Source organism: Rhinoderma darwinii, chromosome 1 (assembly GCF_050947455.1).
Source record: "Rhinoderma darwinii isolate aRhiDar2 chromosome 1, aRhiDar2.hap1, whole genome shotgun sequence".
Lineage (NCBI taxonomy): Eukaryota > Metazoa > Chordata > Amphibia > Anura > Rhinodermatidae > Rhinoderma > Rhinoderma darwinii.
In genome coordinates this window covers 304,882,437-304,905,998 of record NC_134687.1, presented here as the reverse complement: position 1 = coordinate 304,905,998, position 23,562 = coordinate 304,882,437, and the positions used below count along the sequence as shown (strand labels likewise).

At 40.6% G+C, this 23,562-nt stretch overlaps 1 protein-coding gene across 2 annotated transcripts in view; it reads left to right on the top strand.

Annotated features, from left to right (window-relative positions):
- HOMER3 (homer scaffold protein 3) overlaps nucleotides 1-23,562 on the top strand; it is a 175,661-nt gene that overhangs the window by 141,841 nt on the left and 10,258 nt on the right. For both annotated transcript variants that reach the window (XM_075851171.1, XM_075851164.1), the window contains 3 exons: nucleotides 12,050-12,206; nucleotides 15,525-15,632; nucleotides 16,052-16,132. In XM_075851171.1, the coding sequence (XP_075707286.1) occupies nucleotides 12,050-12,206; nucleotides 15,525-15,632; nucleotides 16,052-16,132 (346 nt within the window). The remainder of the gene's footprint in view (nucleotides 1-12,049; nucleotides 12,207-15,524; nucleotides 15,633-16,051; nucleotides 16,133-23,562) is intronic.

Here is a 23,562-nt window from a genome sequence, read left to right as displayed (position 1 = left end):
GTCTTACAAGCAGATACATTTAAATTGAGAAAAATGCAAATTTTTGAATTTTTCGCTAAATTTTTGAATTTTTTCGCTAAATTTTGGGTTTTTTCACAATTAAATACTGAACGTATCAAGCAAATTTTGCCAGTAACATAAAGTCCAATGTGTCACGAGAAAACAATCTCAGAATTGCTTGGATAGGTGAAAGCATTCCGGAGTTATTACCACATAAAGTGAAACATGTCAGATTTTAAAAATGAGGCTCGGTCAGGAAGGTCAAAAGTGGCTAAAGAGGAAATGTGTTAAGATATACTTGAGCAGCTGCTATTGTCTTGTCCTGTGTCGCTCCTCCTATTTACCCTTGCAACATCACAAGAGCATGGCAAACACCACTGTCACTTAGTCCTTCTGTTAATGGGCCCTAAATGGTCACATTTAGGGTATGTTCACACGGCGGGGATCCGTAACGGCTGAAATTACGGGGATGTTTCAACATGTAAACATCCCCGTAAATTCAGCCGTACTGGCATGTGCAGGCGCTTGAACGCCGCATCAATTACGGCCGTAATTAGCGCTGCTATTCATTGGAGTCAATGAATAGCGGCTCCAATTACGGCCAAAGAAGTGACACCCTTAGGGTATGTTCACACGGCCTATTTACGGACGTAAATCGGGCGTTTTTGCCCCGAATTACGCCCGAAAATAGCGCCTCAATAGCGCTGACAAACATCTGCCCATTGAAAGCAATGGGCAGACGTTTGTCTGTTCACACGAGGCGTATATTTACGCGCCGCTGTCAAATGACGGCGCGTAAATAGACGCCCGCGTAGAAGAAGTGACCTGTCACTTCTTTGGCCGTAATTGGAGCCGCTATTCATTGACTCCAATGAATAGCAGCGCTAATTACGGCCGTAATTGACGCGGCGTTCAAGCGCCTGCACATGCCGGTACGGCTGAAATTACGGGGATGTTTTCAGGCTGAAACATCCCCGTAATTTCAGCCGTTACGGACCCCCGCCGTGTGAACATACCCTTAGACAGAAGCCCTGAGGGTTCTTACACTTTTGCTCTTTGGGACTGAAAGGAAAGACCTCAAGACAGTTATGCGGATTTGATGATGAATTTAATCCTTTGCATTGCAATAGGTGACATTCACAGCAGATCCATAAGCTATCCCTCACAGATATGAATGCTGTGAGTATAAAAAAAAAAACAATCACATACACCAACACATATTCAGACAGTGAATAATGTGAATAGTGTGTGTATTTTTTCCCCCTTAAATAAAGACTTCATATAAAATGTTTCATCTTTATGGACTTTTAGTATATCTCGCTGTGCCTTTTCAGCACATTGCAGATTAAACATTCCTTAAATTATTAACTGTAGCTTTACAGTGACACAGATAATATAAAGTTACTGAAAATGTGTTAGTATAACCCAGATTTCAGGCTTAGTCTCCCCTCCATCTGCCACAAGCCAATTAAAATGCCCAGTAATTACTGGGGACTCAGAGACATATTTTAGTTTGTTTTTACCTTTTAGAAGCTCTGTACGTTCATCTCTGCATATTGACCCATTTTAAACGTTACAATAGGACTAATGATATAGCATTTATCTATGAACTGACACCAAAGATCGGGTTCAGAGATTTTAATTGTAACCTCATGCCTGCTGGCTTGCAGGGCTGAATCTTTTGATTACAGTGGAAAAGATTAGTGTGCAGAGACCTCAGTAAATCACTTGCATTTATGGAAAAGATTAGAGCCTAATCATTTTCTATTTCAGGTTCTAGGGGGTTATATTCGGTTATTGCCTACTGTACATAAATATATTAACTGTCATCTGAATAAAAATGAGATTTCTGGACCAGGACTTTGAGTGCTTAAATGGGTATTGCGGTTTCAGCAAATAAATTTTATTCTTCGTGTAATAAAAAAGTTAGACAATTTTCCAATATACTTTCTGTTTAAATTTCTCATGGTTTTCAAGATATTTACTTGCAGTCATTGAATATGAACCTCTATTGTTTACTTCTAGAGGATTCAAATCTGTCCAGATCATGTGATGGACACACAGGTGCACGGCTCTTTACAATACACAGTTCTGATATACATACCTGTAATCTGTCCGGCACCTGTGTGTCCATCACATGACCATGGACAGAATTTATCCGCTGGAAGTAAATTCAAAGGTTCCTGTTGAATGACAGCAAGCAGAGATTGAGAAAATGGTGAAGAATTAATAAAGAAAGTTAATTAGAACATTTTAGAACTTTTCATTATACAAAAGATAATAATGTATTTGCTGGAAGTGGGATACCATATATAACCATATAGTGATATATTTAAAGAGGTATTCCTATTTTATCAGGTGATGGTGTATCCCTAGGATATGCCATCACTTTATGATCGGTGGGGGTCCGACCTCTGGGACCGCCACCGATCCATAGATTGAAGGGGGCCGCTGCATCCACTTCTAAGTTTTCCCTGCATGGTGGCACTCCTGGCTGTGCAGGAAAATTCAGTGCTGCAGTCCCCTGCAGATTAGATGGCTGAGACACCCTGTGGAGTAAAAAACAGTAAAGGAGACATAGTTCTAAATCAACGCTGCGGCCCCCCTTCATTCTCAGGTTTGTTGCTGGTCCCAGAGGTCGAGCCGACACGATCATAAAGTAATGGCATATTATAGGGACATGCATGTGAATAATAAGATATGAATACAACTTTAAGGCTGAAGTGTATACATGTAGTTTTTTGTTACAGGGCCTAATTATCCAAAGATATTTTTTATAGGCAGTTGGAAAATGGTCTAAGTCAGGGGCATTTATACCTTTTTTTATAGTCTACTGCTAATCTGTTCACAAAAGTTGAAGGCATTGCATGACAGGACAGGAAGGTGGGGCATGGCTTAACAACCAAAAGACATACATTTTTAAATCATATGAGAGCAAAAAAGATAACATTTTTCATTGTCTGCATATAGTTTAATTTTCCACAATAATCTTTTAAAAGATATTATGTATAAAACAAATAGACATTGGAGCAGATTTCATACTGTCTCCGGGGCCAGAAAGTGTTGAAAAGTGCGCCAAATTTTGGAGCAAATTGGCACATTTTTGTACAAGTTTGTAAAGTTTGTACAAGTTTAAAAGTGTTCCAAAGAGAGACGTGTCTTAGCAGCAAAGTGGAGTGGCTTGCTGGAAAGGGCTGTGGCTCAAATGTGTTAATGTGCGCCCAAAAAATGGCACAAAATTCTTGCGCAAAATAAGCCAAACCAAAAATGGTATAAGGACGAAAAAATTGTCTACCACTGTGAGAAATTTGGCACATCTTGTGACTGCCTGGTCTAAGTTTACGCTGTAATAAAAATTAGACTGCATTACTAAATGTTGGCCATTGCTTCTTCAAGCACTCTTTCACAAAAATCTAATTTAAAAATTTCACAACAAGTAATACATTTCCATTTCCATGAATTCAATCTAGTTTATAATTTTTCTCTCTTGAAGCATTTATAAGAAATAATGAAAAAATGTCTAAAGTGACCTTGTATCCTAGAATGAAATTTTTTAATATAATAAAAAAAAAAGAAATAATAAACAATTGTACTTTTTCCAAAGATTATTTTCTTATACTACCTTCGGGATTCTCTTTGGAAAGGGAAATCCGCTATTAGGAAAAAATAAACTTTTCTTTGGGTTATCTTGTGTAGAACAGCTGCATGTTCATATAACCATTTACATATTAATTTGTGAGGGCACTATGGTACTATTTATGGGCACTATAGCTGGTATTTAATGTACACTAATTTAAACTAAAAATGTACACTAAAAAATATTTTACTTTTCTCATTTTATTTTTCTCCTGACATTCTTACATTTTAAAACCGCACACTCCATGAAAGTTATAAATAAGAAATGGTTACATAGTCCAGGACTTTTGTAATGTTTTATTGACTCACCTTTTCTTCTGTTGTCACTGTCTCTTCACCTTCGACTAGAAAGAACAAATAATACAAAGGCAATCGCCTCTCTCCTCTTTTACTGTATAAGACAAAATGGCAACTAGGCTAGAGCTGTGTCGATTTTACCAGAGCAGCAGTATTGCTCTAGCAGCATGGCAGTGGCCTAATTGTAATATAACCAGAGTGATTTCACATCCAGGATAGACATTTGTAATAGTACCCTACATGTGAATGCTAGGGTCTATGAATGCAGAACAGTAGCCTGTCATGTAGCTCTAGTCTTATACGGACATCTAGTATACTATTCAGGATCTCTGTCAACAGATAGGGCAGTTTATACTGACTCTCATATTTAGGACTAAATAGTAATAATTTGACTACATTCAGTCCTTTTTCTTCGTACATAACTCATTTTTTCTCTTATGCCCCACCCATTTATATATACGAATTACCCCCAACCCACTGCCTATGAATCACAAAAAGTAGCTATGAACTCCTTGATCACACCCCAAAACTTCTAAACTAATATAGACCCCAGACCAGATCCCCTAATGTAATACATAACCCATACCCCCTACACTAATCCAGACTCTAAACCAGACCCCCTTAATGAAATACAGACCCTTTTTTCAGGAGAGTTGGCAAGTATGTCTATATGCCAGCTCTGCCACTCTATTAAACGTCAGTGAGACTTTTACACTTTTTACTAATAGTAGACCATTTGGTCTAGGTTGCACTCCGTGCAGGAATCAACTGTGTATTATTTCCCATAGTTTGTCTTCATGAGATTTGATGAAACTTTGATAACGTCCTAAAGGAAGTGCAGGTACGTATCATTAGAAGTAGAATTTGTTTTTACACTGGTTATAATAAACATTTTAACCCCTTCAAGACACAGCCTGTTTTGGCCTTCAGGACACAGCCAATTTTTTCAAATCTGACATGTTTCACTTTATGTGGTAATAACTTCGGAATGCTTTTACCTATCCAAGCGATTCTGAGATTGTTTTCTCGTGACACATTGGACTTTATGTTACTGGCAAAATTTGCTCAATACATTAAGTATTTAATTGTGAAAAACTCCAAAATTTAGCGAAAAATTGCAAAAATTTGCATTTTTCTAAATTTAGATGTATCTGCTTGTAAGACAGGTAGTAATACCACACAAAATTGTTGCTAATTAACATCACCCATATGTCTACTTTAGATTGGCATCGTTTTTTGAACATCCTTTTATTTTTCTATGACATCACAAGGCTTAGAACTTTAGCAGCAATTTCTCACATTTTCAAGAAAATTTCAAAAGGCTATTTTTAAAAGGGGCCAGTTCAGTTGTGAAGTGGATTTTAGGGCCTTATATATTAGAAACCCTCGATAAGTCACCCCATTTTAAAAACTTCACCCCTCAAAGTATTCAAAACAGTATTTAGAAAGTTTCTTAACCCTTTAGATGTTTCACAGGAATTAAGGCAAAGTAGATGTGAAATGTTCAAATTTCTTTTTTTTTTTTGCAGAAATTCATTTTTCATCTATTTTTTTTGTAACACAGAAAGTTTTACCAGAGAAACTCAACTCAATATCTATTGCCCAGATACTGCAGTTTTTAGAAATACCCCACATGTGGCCCTAGTGCACTTATTGACTGAAGTACCGGCCCCAGAATCAAAGGAACACCTAGAGGATTTTGGGGCCTCCTTTTTATTAGAAAATATTTTAGGCTCCATGTCGGGTTTGAAAGGCTCTTGCGGCACCAAAACAGTGGAAATCCCCCAAAAGTGACCCCATTTTGGAAACTATACCCCTTGAGGAAATTATCTAGGGGTATAGTGAGCATTTTGACCCCGCAAGTTTTTTGCAGAAATTATTGGAAGTAGGCCGTGAAAATGAAAATCTACATTCTTTCAAAGAAAATGTAGGTTTAGCTAATTTTTTCTAATTTCCACAAGGACTAAAAGGAGAAAATGCACCACTACTTTTGTAAAGCAATTTCTCCCGAGTAAAACAATACCCCGCATGTGGTCATAAACGGCTGTTTGGACACACGGCGGAGCTTAGAAGGGAAAGAGCGCCATTTGGCTTTTGGAGCTCAAATTTAGCAGGAATGGTTTGCGGAGACCACGTCGCATTTGCAAAGCCCCTAAGGGACCACAACAGTGAAAACACCAAAAAAGTGACTCCATTTAAGAAACTACACCCCTTGAAGAATCCATCTAGGGGTGTAGTGAGCATTTTGAACCCACAGGGGTTTCATAGATTTTATTAGAATTGGGCAGTGAAGATAAAAAAAAATCCCTTTTTTCCAATAAGACGTAGCTTTAGCTCAACATTTTTAATTTTCTCAAAAAATAAAGGAATAAAAGAACCCCAACATTTGTAAAGCAACTTCTCTGGAGTACGGCAATACCCCATTTGTGGTCATAAACTGCTGTTTGGGCATACGGCAAGGATCAGAACAGAAGGAGCGCCATTTGGCTTTTGGAGCACAGATTTTGCTGGATTGGTTTCTTGACACCATGTCACTTTTGCAAAGCTCCTAAGGTACCAGTACAGTGGAAACTCCCCAAAAGTGATACGATTCACGAAACTACACCCCTTGAGGAATTCATCTAGGGGTGTAGTGAGCATTTTGACCCCACAGGTGTTTCATAGATTTTATTAGAATTGGGCAGTGAAAATAAGACATAGTTTTAGCTGAAAATTTTTCATATTCTCAACAAATAAATGAAAAAAAGCATCCCAACACTTGTAAAGCAACTTCTCCTGTGTACGGCAATACCACATATGTGGTCATAAACGGCTGTTTAGGCACAGAGTAGGGCTCAGAAGGGAAGGAGCGCCATTTGGCTTTTGGAGTACAGATTTTGCTGGATTGGTTTCTGGTCGCTATGTCGCATTTGCAAAGTCCCTGTGGGACCAAAATAGTGGAAACCCCCCGGAAGTGACCCCATTTTGGAAACTACACCCCTCAAGGTATTCACCTAGGGGTGTAGTGAGCATATTAACCCCACAGGTGATTGGCAGAAATGGGTGTGCATTTTTCAATAGATATGCCAATAATTGTTAAAAGGGTTCTCCCGGGTATGGCGATGCCATATATGTGGAAGTAAACTGCTGTTTGGGCACACTGTAGGGTTCAGAAGGAAGGTAGCGCCATTTGGCTTTTGGAACGTGGATTTTGCTTGTAGTAGTTTTGTTTGGAGTCTTACTGGTGTTTCCGTTTATAATGTGGGGGTACATGTAAGCCGGGCGGAGTATATAAGGGGCATAGTCAGGTGGTCTAATAATGGGGTAAAAAAAAACAATAAAATAATCCATAGATGTGTGTTATGCTGTGACACAATCCTTTCTGCACAGGCCGGTGTCGCACTAATAAATGGTCTTTACTTATTCCCCTTTTGGTCCGCACTCCGCACCTTTGAAATTTGGGGAATTTTGCTGGGAAGAGTTGTCCTGGTATAATACGGGCGCCCTCACTTCCAGCAGATATGTTTGGGCCCTCCCCTTCCTGGTTCCCTAATTTTAGGGGCCTTGATATTTCGCCACTTGAAACAGAAGAAACGTTCCCCTCGGGCCGGCACAACTGCATATTTTTATTTCCTGGCTTATTGGTGCCTTGACTAATTTTATTTTTTCATAGACGTAGTGGTATGAGGGCTGTTTTTTTTGTGGGACGAGCTGTAGTTTTTATTGGTATCATTTTGGGGTACATGCGACTTTTTGATCACTTGTTATCCTTTTTTTTTTTGGGAGGCAAGGTGACCAAAAAACAGCAATTCTGGCATATATTTTTTTAGTTCTTTTTATATACAGCGTTCACCATGCGTTATAAATTACATGTTACCTTTATTCTGCAGGTCAGTCCGATTCCGGTGATACCTAATTTATAGCACTTTTTATGTTTTACAACTTTTTGCACAATAAAATAACTTTTGTAAAGAGAATGGATTTTTTCTGTCACCAAGTTGTGAGAGCCATAACGGTTTTAAATTTTTCGTTGACTGAGCTGTATGAGGGCTTGTTTTTAGCGAGACGAGTTATAGTTTTTATATTTACCATTTTTAGGTACATACGACTTTTTGATCACTTTTTATTTCAATTTTTGGAAGACAAAGTGACCAAAAAATAGCAATTACGTCAGTATTTTTTAGTTATTTTTTTTACGGCGTTCACTGTGCGGAATAAATAACATAATATTTTTATAGTTAATGTCGTTACGGTCGTAGCGATAACAAATATGTATGGCTTTATTATTTTTTTCAATAATAAATGACTTGATAAGGGAAAAAGGGCGATTGTGTTTTGTGTTATTATTTGAAACTTTTATTGTATTTTTTGACAACTTTTATTTTTACTTTTTTTACACTTTTTTTTTAATTTTTCTTTAGTCCCACTAGGGGACTTGAAGGTCCAACTGTTTTTTTGATGTTCTAATACATTGCACTACCTATGTAGTGCAATGTATTAGAACTGTCAGTTGTTCACTGACAGCAAGCCGATCAGGCTCCGCCTCCGGGCGGGGCCTAATCGGCTAACGTAATGGCAGATAGGAAGCCATTGTTAGGCATCCTGTTGCCATAGTAGCAGTCGCCAGCTTTGCCATCGCATGGCAAGGCTGCCGATTGCATACAAACCACTTTGATGCAGCGATTGCATTGAATCGCTGCATTGAAGTGGTTAATGGCAGGAATCGGAGCTAGCTCCAGTTCCTGCCGATAGATCGGGGTGTCCGCTGTAACATACAGCGGACACCCACTGCTGATGACGCCGGCTCAGCTTCTGAGCCGGAAGCTGAGCCGGCACCATCTTGCCGATGGTACCGGAAGCCTCCTGGGTCCCGCCGACGACGGGGCATAGGAGGATTCCGTTACTGGCGGACCGGAAGGTAAGTATTAGCCCTCCGATCGCCTTTGCAGCCACCGGCAACCCAGTGATCACGTTGCTGGGGCGCCGGTGGCTATAAACTCCTCACATGCTGCGATCTCTATTGAACGCAGCATGTGAGGGGTTAATCGGCCGGATCGGATGCTAGCTCCGGTCCTGGCCGATACCTCAGGGTGCCAGCTGTAACATACAGCTGTCACCTGGCGGTGATGTCGCTGGCTCAGCTCCTGAGCCAGCTTCATCTCCTTCACGTACAGTTACGTGGAGATGCGGGAAAAGGCCATCTCCCATGATGTAACTGTACGTGAAATGGCGGGAAGGGGTTAATGACTGCATACCACTGATATGTGGATCACATGTTACGTCTATGAGCCATTTTAAAGACCGCTATATACACTCCTTAACATTGAAATTACAATACCAAGAAGGACAAGCCGTATGGTAATGCAAATATTGGAAGTAGCAGGTGTCGCTAAGATCTGTAAATGATCACATTTTCAAGCACCTAGCTCCAATCTGAGTCATGTGGGAGGGGCATAAAAGCCAGATTGAAAGCAAAGTTTTTTAGCCACATGAAACCTCAAGAATCGGTTCAAGTGGTGTGGGATGATTGTGCGATGCCTCCTGTTCGTCGATGTGCCAGTTATCGCCACTTGTTGCAAAAAGAGAGGGACTGAATCCTTGAACTGAGAGACCTTGGTTTATAACTCCGGCAGATCGCTACGCGCCTAGGCCGAGATGTCCGCACTGTTTAACGTTGCGTGTCCCGTAGGTTGGGAGAACAACAACAAACAGGAATGACAGCAAGAGGTGCGCTGAGGCAAACCTCGGCACGAGTGGATCGGCTGATTGGAAGAATGGCGCGTAGTGATCCATTCTAGAGATGTCACGATACCAGAATTTGGACTTTGATACCGATACTTTGTGTAGTATTGCGATACTCGATACCAAAACGATACTTTTGCCAACAATAATAATAATTAAAAAGTTCTTCCATTTTCTGATGTGAAGTGCGTGGTGTGATGAGTTTTGAACCTTCACATGCCTCACATTAATAGTAATTAACTCCATCATGTTCCTCAGTTTTAATGGACAACATTGGGTTAATGCGTGAGGTACATGATGGGGTTAATTACTATTAATGTGAGGCACATGGAGGTTCAAAATTCATAATACCTTGTGCCTCACATTAATAAGTGAAAGAAAGCAGTTTATTTTACAACAGTGTAAACATATATGACGCTATAAAAGTGTTTCTACGGTCGCGACGATACTGAATGTGTATATTTTATGTATCGAGACTTATTTTAATTTTTATTGTAATGTGTGTTTTTTTATTTAACATTACTTTATTTGATCCTTTTAATTTTTTTATTTTTAAACTATTATGTACTGGCATATATCTACATGCCAGTACATTAGCCTGTGTACTGATAGTACGCAGGCAGTTGTTATGACATACCTAAGTATGCCCTAACAGGAATTATTGTCAGACAGCCCTGGGGTTCTTCAATGGACCCTGGGCTGTCTGCCCATATAAGGTATGGCCCTCGATCGTGTCACAGGAATTCCCTGTGACGCGATCTAAAGGGCATCTCCCCTTCTCATTTTCCCCTGAATGCTGCGGTCGGCTTTGATCGCAGCATTCAGGAGAATAGCGGCGGAGATGAGAGGTTTCTCTGATCTCCGCCGTTATAGAGCGGGGCTGCGGCTTTGTAATACAGCCATTGCCCCGCTCCTGACAATAAGTGTGCGCGCGGTAAGAATGAGGTGATGAGGCCGGCGCTGCACTAATGAGCGGCGGCACAGGCACAGAAGACAGAACATGAGGGTGTTTTGCAGTGCGCCCGCCATGTTCTATCTTCAGTGCCGCCGCTCATTAGTGCAGCGCTGGTCGCATCACATCATGCTGACCACACGCGCACTTCTCAGGAGCGGGGCAATGGCTGTATCACAGAGTCACAACCCCACTCTCATACATTCATGTATGACAATACTAAGCTGTGCGGCCGCACAGCTTAGTATCGAAACACATGAAATAACGGTATCAAACCGTTGGAGGGTGCACGGTATCGAAACAGTATCGAAGTTTTGATGCATCGTGCATCCCAAATCCATTCTGTACTGCAAGTTAAATTGGACGTCACATCCCAAGCCTAGGGCGGCAACCAGTGTCGTCACAAACCATCAGAAGGTGTTTGCACGACATTGGGCCAAGAGCCAGATGTCCAGCTACAGGTGTTCCATTGACCACACGCCATCGCTCTCAAAGGCTATCATGGTGCACAGCAAGACAGCAGAGGAGGCTGGAGTGTAGGTCTATCCACTTCAGCGATGAGTCCCACTTCTGTCTAGGACGCAATGATAGCCGAAGATTGGTCGGGAGACCACGTGAGCAACTCCATGAAGAGGCCTTCACATGGGAATGGCACACCGTTCCTACTCCAAGGATTATGGTGTGGGGTGGCATAATGTACAGTAGCCGGACCCGTCTAGTTTTTATTTCAGGTACGCTAACAGTTCAGCGTGGCCTGAACGTGCTACTATGGCCTGCAGTGTTTCCAGACTTGTCTACCATTGAGCACATCTGGGACGTCATTGGTCAGCAATTGCAAAGGGAGATGCCAGCAACCAATCTTGATGATTTGCATGCCCAAGTGCATTCAGCGTGGCATAACAATCCTCAGACAACCATTAATAACCTCATTGATAGCATGCCAAGGTCTGCAAGTGCGTGAATTTCTGCGCGTGACACTCATACCCGATACTGAATAAATCAAGATGTTTGGAATATTTTATTTCCATTTTTTATATCATTTGCATATCATTAACATGTCTATCGATCCTGTGATTTCCACAATTCCAAAACGTTTCCTTCTTGGTGTTGCAGTTTCAATGTTGAGGAGTGTATGTAATGACAAGTTGATGTGGTTCTAAAAATCACTTGCCTGGTGCATTTCCTCGAGCAGATCTTTATGCGAGCTGTAATCTTTGAGAAACAGAAAGAAAGGGTTTGGCGGTTGAAGAGGGTCTTACTTTACAACACACAGTAGTGGGAGAATTCCATTACCCTTGAAAATCCTAAACTGAGTTGCTTGACTGCTACACATGTTAATACAAAGTGAGAATGTTATATATATATATATATATATATATATATATATATATATATATATATATATATACACACAATGTTATCTCTGAATTATCTCTTCGCTAGATCAGTGTGTGAGGTGCAATGGGAAGCTGAGTTTTTCAGTCTTCAGGACAACAACAACAAGTTAGTAGCTGCTTTACGGGAAGCAAATACCAACGTGTCGAAGTGGAAGAAGCAACTGGCTGGATATCAGGAAGAGGCAGAAAGATTACGACAAAGGGTATGGACGTCAAGCCTATCTCTACCTATAGCTATCTATCTATCTATCTATCTATCTATATAAATATATATATGAATTTCTGATGTCCGTTGTATGTTCTTTATGCACAGCCAAACGACTGGACCAATCTGTGCCAAATTTGGCACATAAGTAAACCTCGCGCTTCCGAAGGCTTTAGAATGGGTTTTAGCTCTCTAGTACCGTTGTCAACATATTCACAAAAGCAAATAGGACACCACTGGCTTTCACATTAAGGGCCTTTCTCCATATCACTTGACCCGTATTAGCCAATAGAAGCTCGCAGGTCCTTCATTCTTAGCCTCACTCACATACACACAGTTTTAGACCAGGTTTCAATAACACCAAGCCATTTTTATTTACTCAATGTGTTACTCGCTGTAAACAAACTGTACCTATACTGGATTTGAGCATTCTCAAAAATTGAAACCCTTTTATACCAGCCATTCCTACAAAAAGGAACCCTGGACTTAGACGAAAGACTCCTGTGGCAAAGTGCATGGCTGCTGCCCGAGCTGCTGAAATCTCTCAACAGAACCAAGCCCGTGGTTTTCAGCGGTCTCATAAATTGAACCACTTTCAGACCAGTGATGCCTCCAAAAAGGAACCCTGCGCTTGGACTTTATTGGATATTTTGGCTTCATATCAGTAGGAAATAACTTTTTTAACCACACACACAAACAACAAACAAATGGACCCATGTGAAGCCGGGTAACTCTGCTATTCTATATTCTAAAAGTGAATGTCTGTTTGTCCTCTATAGGCATCCAAACACCTGAACCTTTTGACCCCAAATTTGGCCCATATGTACATCGGGTGTCCAGGAAGGTTTTCGTAAAGGGCCCGACCTTGCTGCCGTTCTCTGTTATGAGCCATTATCACATGATCACGATCCAATACTATAAAAGCGAATACAGACATTCATTCGCTTTTCATAGTAAAGATAGTTTTATCTAGCAGTAGCAGGTAGTGCATTTTACAAGATAATCCTACATAGGAAGGTATAGGGGAGCGGCTACCCAAAGCAATCAGATTAATGAAGGCCAGGAGGAAAGCGGCATTACTAGCTGCAGAGACTTCTCTTGCCCAACTGCAAGCTAATCAAATGCGTCATACTGCTGCTCCAGCTGCTGAAACTCCTCAGCAATCTCTGGATTTCTCTGCAACATATCAGACAGGTAGCTCTCAGAAGTGCAGAGACTCCTGCCCGAACCCAGGCCAGAAAGCAACTGATACAGCACATCATGATGTTCAGCGTGCTAATGAGTGGGCTTTTATGCATGATGCTGTTTTCAATTATGATCCAACCATAGTCTATGGCCAACTGGTAATAAAACTGCCAATGCTGTTAATCAACAGGCTTTGTCACAATCTTATGACTCCATTTCCTACCAGTTTAGCTGTTAGGTATTTAGGAAGTTAAAATTGAAATAAACAGTGTGTAACTGCCTGGGTATATAGGGCTACTAGCGATTTCCTCGTAAACCAAGAAAATACGAGGGCATGGATTAGCCTCCTCGGCACCCTTGGAAAAAATCCAATGAACACACAAACAGACAGACCGACAAGTTCTACATTATATATGTGATGCTGCAAATATGTTAAATGATTCAGGATTTACTTATTTTCCATTTATAGTACTTGCATAAAGATGGTGACTGTTCAAGACCATGGTTATGTGGAGTCAATGTAGGTATTGTAAAATACAGCCTGTCCTTTGAGAAGTGTTTTATTTGTCAATCAAGCACAAATAGTGGAGAAACAGATTATTCTGGACTGACTCAGACAGCAAAAATACTCAGCAATGGACCTTTTTCAGGGCACCAATAAAGCTTTGAGATTTTGTTTTCAATGTCATATTAAAAAGTACCTGCCACTGTGATTCTAACCAGAATGTCCCCCATGCTGTCAATGCTTAATACAAGAGGCATAACATTTTATTTTTATACTGAAGAAATGTACTTGGCTTGGTTAGTTTAAAACATGAAACTGCCCTGCTGTGGAAAAAAAAAAAAAAGAAATAGCTCTCACAACCCAGCAGTATTACCACATTTCAGGGACTTATAATGTGGTGACAGAACCTCATTAAGTGTCCTATCTCCTACATAATGTGATCGGCGCTGTAATGTAGATTACAGCAGTGATTTTTATTTAGAAAAACAATCCATTGTGACGGAGTGATGACCTGCTTTTGATTTATGCTAATGAATTTCTTAATGCCCAACTGGGCGTTTTTTTTAGCTTTTGACCAAGTGGGCGTTGTAAAGAGAAGTGTATGACGCTGACCAATCAGCGTCATACACTTCTCTCCATTTATTTACTCAGCACATAGTGATCTTGCTAGATCATGATGTGCTGCTACTTACTCACACACAAACGTTACTGAAGTGTCTTGAGAGTGAATAGACATCGCTTCCAGTCAGGACGCGATGTCTATTCCCAATCCCGACACTTTGGTAACGTTTGTGTGGGACTTAATTACAGCAAGCGTGATCTCGCGAGATCACGATGTAAATGACAGCTTACAGTGTGATCTCGCGAGATCACACCTGCTGTCATTAAGTCCCAAACAATCGTTACCGAAGTGTCAGTATTGTGAATCGACATCGCGTCCTGGCTGGAAGCGATGTCTACTCACTGTCAAGACACTTCAGTAACGTTAATGTGTGAGTAAGTAGCAGCACATCATGATCTAGCAAGATCACTATGTGCTGAGTAAATGAATGGAGAGGAGTGTATGACGCTGATTGATCAGCGTCATACACTCCTCTTTACAACGCCCACTTGGTCAAAAGCTAAAAACCGCCCATTTGGGCATTAAGAAAGTCATTAGCATAAATCTAAAATAGGTCATGACTCCATCAAAATTTATAGTTTTTCTAAATAAAAAACACTGCTGTAATCTACATTGCAGTGCCGATCACAATATGTAGGAGATAGGACACGTATAATGTGGTGACAGAGCCTCTTTAAATCTTAGAGTTAAGTCAGTACTAGTTTATAATGAAAGCTGAGAAGATAGGAAGCCTGCCTTTAAAATGTCGGGGTAATGCTTCACGTATATTTTTCTCCTGCCGCTACTCTCTGTGCAATTTTACCTGAATGCATTTCTGTATAACTCTGAGGTTATATGGGACGCCTTAAATTAGTCTTTTTGTTTTGTTTTTGTTTTTATACACCTTACAGTTCCATTCCTCCATATTTGAACATCACTATTTATAACCTTATTTACTCACATGATTTGTGAGAAAGTTTCATAGGCAACGTGCATAAAAGTCATTCCATTTCACTATTGTGCAGGTTACAGAGCTGGAGACTCAGTCTACAACAGTGACTGTCGCAGATCAGGAAAATGAACTTTCTGAGAAACTGCGAGAGCTTGAGACGCTTCTTAAGAACAAAGAAGAGGTAATTAAAGGGGTTGTATAATTAAGTGATGTGTGGAATTACATTTAACTTAGATTTCAATATATTTTCATTATGAGGACTGTATTTTGTTTTAGTTATTTTTTTGTAGGACTGAATAAATGCATTTGTCCTCAACCTTAATTTTTTCTTATGTTATTGTAAAAACAAACTCTTTAATAAGAGGTATATAGTATAAATAAAGTTGTCTTAATTTTGGTTGTAATGGTTTAAATGTGCGGTGATCAGGATGTTTGCATTTCTGCAGTGTAAGGGATTTTTCCACAATTTAGTTATTGTCACTGTACATGACCACATAGTGATGCAAACAAAAGTGTCTGTTCGATGAAAAAAACAAAAAAAAACACCAGTGAATATGTAACCGTTAATATTCATGAGTTTACTTTTTGCTTTGGCTGTAGGAGATCCTTCAGTTGAAAGGACAGAGACCTGACATTACAGAGCTGGAGAGTGATAAAGATGAGCTACTGCAGAAACTCCAAGTAAGAATAATAATGAACCCATAGGCCTCATTGAGATGGCCAGAATGCGGCTACATTTTAGCATACATATTATTTCTGCAAGCCCTGGCATGACCGTGGGTCTGATGGCCCGAACTACCAGTATCATAGACCTATGAAGCTGTTAGTTTGGGTCATAAGACCCGTAGTTGAGCTGGGTATCTCGGCGGTAATGCAGGCGCTAAATTGCAGCCTCATTATGCCTATCTGAGGGCTTATGCTGCAGTTTATTCTAGTGTTTTGGTTCAACACAGCTGTACCTTTGGTGGAGGTGTCTTTATAAGGAGTCATATAGGCAGTTACTAATATCTGCATTGTGTCTAGTGGGATATTAGACCATTCATCAACAACAAAACAAGCACTTTGAGGTTTGGAAACTGCTGCATACTAAACTCAATGTTACTAAGCCAAGTAACCTCTACTGTAATCATATACTGTGCTGCACCTATGAAATGCACAGTATGAGGACTCCCTAGAAACGTGACACATACCACAGGTTGAGAACCTATATATATATACCACTTTAATTTATTTAATGGTGTGTATGAGGCATTCTCATATTAGTGTAGAGGTCACATGACATGATATCCATGCACAGAAGAGTAAGGGTGCAGTCACGTGTGGCGTATTTGCCTTGTATTTCCATAGTGTAAATATATGCTTCAGAAAATTTTACAATGTAAGCCAATGTGAAGAATATTTCACAATGCAACAAATTGAGAAATCTGTTGCTATATATCTTTCTCATTTGACATTGCACAGTTTTTTTTACAGCATTTTTACGCTGCTGAAATACAAGGCAATGTGCCACCGTTTAGAAGACGCATTTTCAATAACTTTTTAGAAAATTCCAAAATAATAGAGAGGGATCCCCTTTTATGAGCAGTCATCTATTAGCCAGACCGGATGCAGCTACAAAAAGTGTCTCTCACTCTGCATACTTAATTTTCCTTGTGGTAGTGCTGGAGGAGAATGGATTCCACCAAAGATTACAGTTGATTGCTGTGGGTCCCAGTAATGGGACAACCTGTGATCAGCCTATTTTCTGGGGCCTCTTCTAACAAAAAGGCATCGTGAAAAGTAAACAACCATTTTAAGTTGGCCATACACAAGATATAGGTAAATATGACAGCGATCTAATAGGAATCCCCCATAAACACGTCAGATCAGTGTGCGTGTTTATTTTAAAGAGGCTCTGTCACCACATTATAAGTGCCCTATCTCCTATATAAGGAGATCGGCGCTATAATGTAGGTGACAATAATGCTTTTTATTTAGAAAAACTATCTATTTGAAACCACTTTATGAGTGATTTTTGGCTTTATGCTAATGAGTTTCTTAATGCCCAAGTGGGCGTGTTTTTAATTTAGACCAAGTGGGCGTTGTACAGAGGAGTGAATGACGCTGACCAATCAGCGTCATACACTTCTCTCCATTCATTTACACTGCACTAGCGATATAGTTATATCGCTAGTGCAGTCACTTACACAAACACTAACATTACTGCAGTGTCCTGATAATGAATATACATCACTACCAGCCTGGACGTGATGTTTATTCAGAATCCTGACCACTTCTGTGAGATTCCAGCAAGGCAAACGTAATCTTGTTTGAAATGATAGGTCACATTGTAATCTCGCAAGATTACGTTTGCCTTGCTGTAAATCTCACAGAGACGCTACAGAGGTGTCTGGATTCTGAATACACATGACGTCCTGGCTGGAGGTAATGTATATTCATTATCAGGACACTGTAGTAATGTTAGTGTTTGTGTATGTAGCTGCACATAACGATATAACTAGATCGCTAGTGCAGTGTAAATGAATGGAGAGAAGTGTATGACGCTAATTGGTCAGCGTCATACACTCCTCTACAACGCCCACTTGGTCTAAAGTAAAAACGCCCACATGGGCATTAAGAAACTCATTAGCATAAAGCTAAAAATCGCTCATAAAGTGGTTTAAAATAGATCGTTTTTCTAAATAAAAAGCATTACTGTCACCTACATTATAGCGCCCATCTCATTATATAGGAGATAGGGCACTTATAATGTGGTGACAGAGCCTCTTTAAAGTGGACAAAAACTTCTGGCAGTGATTATCTCCCAGAAGAACAAATAATCAGACATGTTGAAATCCAACCTGCTCAAGCCTTCTATTGTGTGGGGACATGCTGCTCCCATAGGATTGTAGGTTGATCTTGTCACTATCGGTGGGTTCCTACAACTTTTATCTAACACTCTAGTAACACTGTTATCCGCTTCCATTTTTACACAAGCCTGGGGTCTAGTCAGTAAACAAAAATAGTTTTGGTGTCTAGTGATCACTTACCTGTCTAGGTTCTAGCTCTGACATCTGAACAAATTTAACAAACACATGGACTTGTCCATCTCTGTATTTTACACTACAGCACTCTTAAAGAGGCTCTGTCACCAGATTATAAGTGCCCTATCTCCTACATAATGTGATCGGCGCTGTAATGTAGATAACAGCAGTGTTTTTTATTTAGAAAAACGATCATTTTTGAGTAAGTTATGAGCAATTTTAGATTTATGCTAATTAGTTTCTTAATGACCAACTGGGCGTGTTTTTACTTTTGACCAAGTGGGTGTTGTACAGAGGAGTGTCTGACGCTGACCAACCAGTGACCAATCAGCTTCATACAATCTTCATTGTTCAAGCCCAGCTTCTTTCACTGCACAATCACACTGTGCTGTGGATCATGCTGGGCTGAAACAATGAGAAGAGTATGAGGCTGATTGGTCATTGATTGGTCAGCGTCATACACTCCTCTGTACAACGCCCACTTGGTCAAAAGTAAAAACACGCCCAATTGGTCATTAATAAACTAATTAGCATAAATCTAAAATTGCTCATAACTTGCTCAAAAATGATCATTTTTCAAAATAAAAACCACTGTTGCTATCTACATTACAGCACCGATCACATGTAGAAGATAGGGCATTTATAATCTGGTGACAGAGCCTCTTTAAGGTCCTTTTACATTGGCCAATAATTGTGCAAACGAGCGTCATTGCCAATCATTGCCCTGTGTAAACAGGGCAACGACCAGCCGTTGAACGAGAAACACTCGTTCAACAGCTGATCGTATTATTTATGCAGTACAAAATATTATCGTTGTCGGCAGCACATCTCCCTGTGTAATAATATACCTAAATGGAGACCACCAGAAGCACGAGTCCCTAAGGTATTTATCATGAACATGTATTACGCCTAGTGCGCCGTATCTATGGGAACCTGGGCATAGCAGCCCATAATGCACATGGTGGTAACGGTGACACCCGCTAATGAATATAATGGAGTCTGACACACTAAAGTACAATTAAAACAATGTAATTTTATTAGAACAATGTAAAATCTCAAAAATTTAAAAACAGATGATTTCCACAGTGCGGAAAGACAGCCAGATTGTAACAGAAGAGAATAAATGCCCGTTATGGAAGGTCTATATTACTAGGAAGCTCTTACCCATCATGAACGTCACTGTCTCTGATGTCAACCCCGACGTGCGTTTCGGCCCGGAAGCTGACCCACAAACAGGGAGATGTGCTGCCAACATAATGGTAATGCATGGGGACCAGCGATTGTAGTAACAATCGCACGTCAACCATACATTACTGATCATAGCTACTTGTGAAAGGAAAAAACGAGAGCCAATCAACTGTATCAGACTGTATAGAGAAATATCCTTTTGACAAGGTAACACACAGTTGTTAATTAGACTAGGGTACAACATAGACTTTTGTGTAGCACTACTTGATCGAGCGACAGTTCACAGGATCGCATACAACTCATTGTATTGCTTGTAGCTCTATAGTTAAAATCAATTAGTTGTGATACAAAAAAAATCTTCATGTAGCCCAGGCCTTATTCATACATTTCCAGGTGGAATAACAGTGAAACGGCACAACACAAGAAAAGATGCTCCAGAATTGTTATCTCATGGGCAATACAAGTATTTATTAAAACAGACATTTCAGGAGAGCTAACAGCTTACTCTTTAATTCCAGTGACTCACAGGGGACGTCTTCTCTGAATGGAGTTGTTCTCTTTCCTTTTCTACTGTATCCTGCCTAGACCCCCATAACGAAATCTGACCACTGTAGAGTTTGCTACTGAGACATTCCTAGCCCCTGGAGCAACATAAATTAATTCAGATCAGACCCCTAAATTAATCTAGACCCCTGATTAAAGACCTAAATAAATTCGGACCCAAGACTAGACTCCTAAAAAAATTCAGACACCAGATCCGAAAATTAATTCAGACCCCAGACTAGACACCTAAATTAATGCGTACCCCAAACAAGACCCCTACATAAATTCAGACTTCAAACCAGACCTTTACATAAATTCAGACCAGATCATACATTTACATAAATTCAGACCAGACCACTAAATAAATTCAGACCCCAGACAAAAACACTAAATAAATTCAGACCAGACCCTGAAATAAATTCGGACCCCTATATAAATTGACACTCGACCAGACCCCTGAATAAATTCAGACCCTAGACCAGACCCCTAAATAAATTCAGACCCTAGACCAGACCCCTAAATAAATTCAGACCCTAGACCAGACCCCTAAATAAATTCGGACCCTAGACCAGACCCCTAAATAAATTCAGACCCTAGACCAGACCCCTAAATAAATTCAGACACCAGACCAGATCCCTAAATAAATTCAGACTCCAAACTAGATCCCAAAATTAATTCAGACCAGAATTCTCCATATACTTACCTTCCACTCTATAGGGCTCCTCTTTTAGCAAATAACAGGTGATGTTTTCTCTGACTGTAGACGTTCTCCTTCCTTTTCTTCTCCATCCGGTCCAGACCGCCATAACGACTTCTCCTGCCCACTACAGAGTTTGCTGCTGAGACATCTTTGGGCCCTTGCTTCTGTAGCCATTGGCAGCCCCTATAGCAACTTAATTTCATTCAGACCTCACCCCTAAATGAATCCAGACCACACCCCTTAATTAATCCAGACCCCAGATTAGACCACTAAATTATTTGAGACCAGACCTCTAAATATATTCAGACCCTATATCACATCCCAAAATTAATGCACACCACAGACCCCTAAATTCAGAGCCCAGACCAGACACCTAAATTAATTTAGACCAGACACCAAAATAAATTCAGACCCCAGATCTCGAAATAAATGCAGACCACAGGCCAGACCCCTCCACATACTTACCCTCCTTTCTTCTGGGCTCCTCTTCAGTTCCAGGCACATGCAGAATCAGGACCCAGTGCAGTGACGCCTGGATATGAAGAGAAAGCTGGGAGAGAGGATGGTGTTATAAGCCATTCTCTCTTTCATTATTCCAACGGGTAATTTACAAAAATGCTGAAGTTGTGACAAATTAGATGATGGGCGGTTTAGGTGGCCATGGGCTCCCTGTGAGCCTTGGAACCCAAGCAGCTGCCAAAACCGCTCATATTATCCGCTACTGCTGCCCAGTAATTTACTTAGGAATGGTAGGTGTGCCTTATGCCACTGCCCTTCCCTGAAATTAGGGCACAAGGATTGCTAGTGGCTTAGTGACGCTGATGTAATATAGACTTTGGAAAATCTAGCACTTTTTTTTTCTTTTACAACCAATACTTTTTTTTATTTATTTATACATAAATATATACATAGCAGTCTTTTGCACATATTTGTATTTTTATATATATATATATATATATATATATATATATATATATATATACATACATACATACACACACATAGATACATTTATATAGACAGATAGATATAATACATTCATGTGCATTATACATACTATTGTAGGAAGTATTTGATACATGTGGATATTTGTCAGTATGAATTCTCTTTGTCAGCATGCTGCATGTTGCCATGGAAATGCTTTGCCCTGGTGCTTTGTTGAAGGATACACAGTTGGCTCCCTGTTATTCTAGCTTGTTGGGAGGGAAAAGTCATTGATTGAGGGGGGAGCAGTTTACTGTATTCTCTCTCTGCGAAGCAAGCTGGCATGATCCCTCTAAAAAGCAGTAGTGCTCAAGACCTTGAAATATGTTTGTGTATTGGATGGGTAATGCGGGAAAGTCTTGCCTTTTATGCTGGAAATAATTATTTGTCATGTAAGTAAGTACATCTGCACCAGGGCGGGCCTTAGGATAGATGGTGCCCTGTGCAAAATGATCTTTCGGCGCCCCACCCCCATCATTAAAAAAAAATGCCCCATAAAAGTATAATGCCCCTTTAGTGCCCCCATAGAGTATAATAATAGTATTTAATAATATAATATATTACAACCCCTTCAAGGACACCGTATTTTGACCTCTAATTGTGTCCACAATATTATGCCCCCTGTAGTACCCCTACACAGTATAATGTCCGCTTAGTGGCCCCCACACAGTATAGTGCCCCCCGTAGATTTTGCCATACAGCCTCCCTGTAGTCAGTGTCATAATCCCCAACCTCCTCCTTGTAGATCGTGCCATACAGCCCCCCCATCTCCCCTTGTAGACAGTGCCCCCAAACAAAAACAAAAATTGTACTCGCCTAGGCCCCGTTCCCACGACGAACTGAGCTGCTCCACAACGGGATCCTTGCATAGGCCGGCGTGATCTTGTAGCCTAGCACAGAGTTTCCCAACATTTTCAGACTCGAGGCAGCACTGGAAAAATAAAATTTCCTCAGGGCAACGGCTAAAAACAAGCACTACACTCGTAGGGCATGTTCACACAGAGTTTTTTGTAAGGCAAAAAAAAATCTGCCTTAAAATTCCTTCAGGAAATGACAGCGTTGTTTGACCTTTTTTTTTTCTGCGTTTTTTCTTCAGCCGTTGAAGCTAATGCAAAAGCCGCAGGCAAAAAAAAGCTCCAAACGGGCGACGCAGGTATTTTCGGGCTCCCATTAATTTCAATTGGAGGTCAGAGGTGGAAACCACTTGAAGACCATCAGCCCCCCACTCACAGTAAAATGACCATCAGCCCCCCACTCACAGTAAAATGACCATCAGCCATCCACTCACAGTAAAATGACCATCAGTCTTCCACTCACAGTAATATCACCATCAGCCTTGCACTCACAGTAAAATGACAATCAGCCCCCACTCACAGATTCCCCCTGTAGATAGTGCCACACAGCCCCTTGTAGGTAGTGCCACACTGCCCCTTGTAGGTAGTGCCACACTGCTTCTTGTAGATAGTGCCACACGGCCCCCTTGTAGATAGTGCCACACGGCCCCCTTGTAGATAGTGCCACACGGCCCCCTTGTAGATAGCGCCACACAGCCCCCTTGTAGATAGCGCCACAGCCCCCATTTAGATAGCGCCACACAGCCCCCTATAGAGTACCACACAGCCCCCTGTATAGAGGGCCACACAATCCCCTGTAGAAAGTGCCATACAATCCCC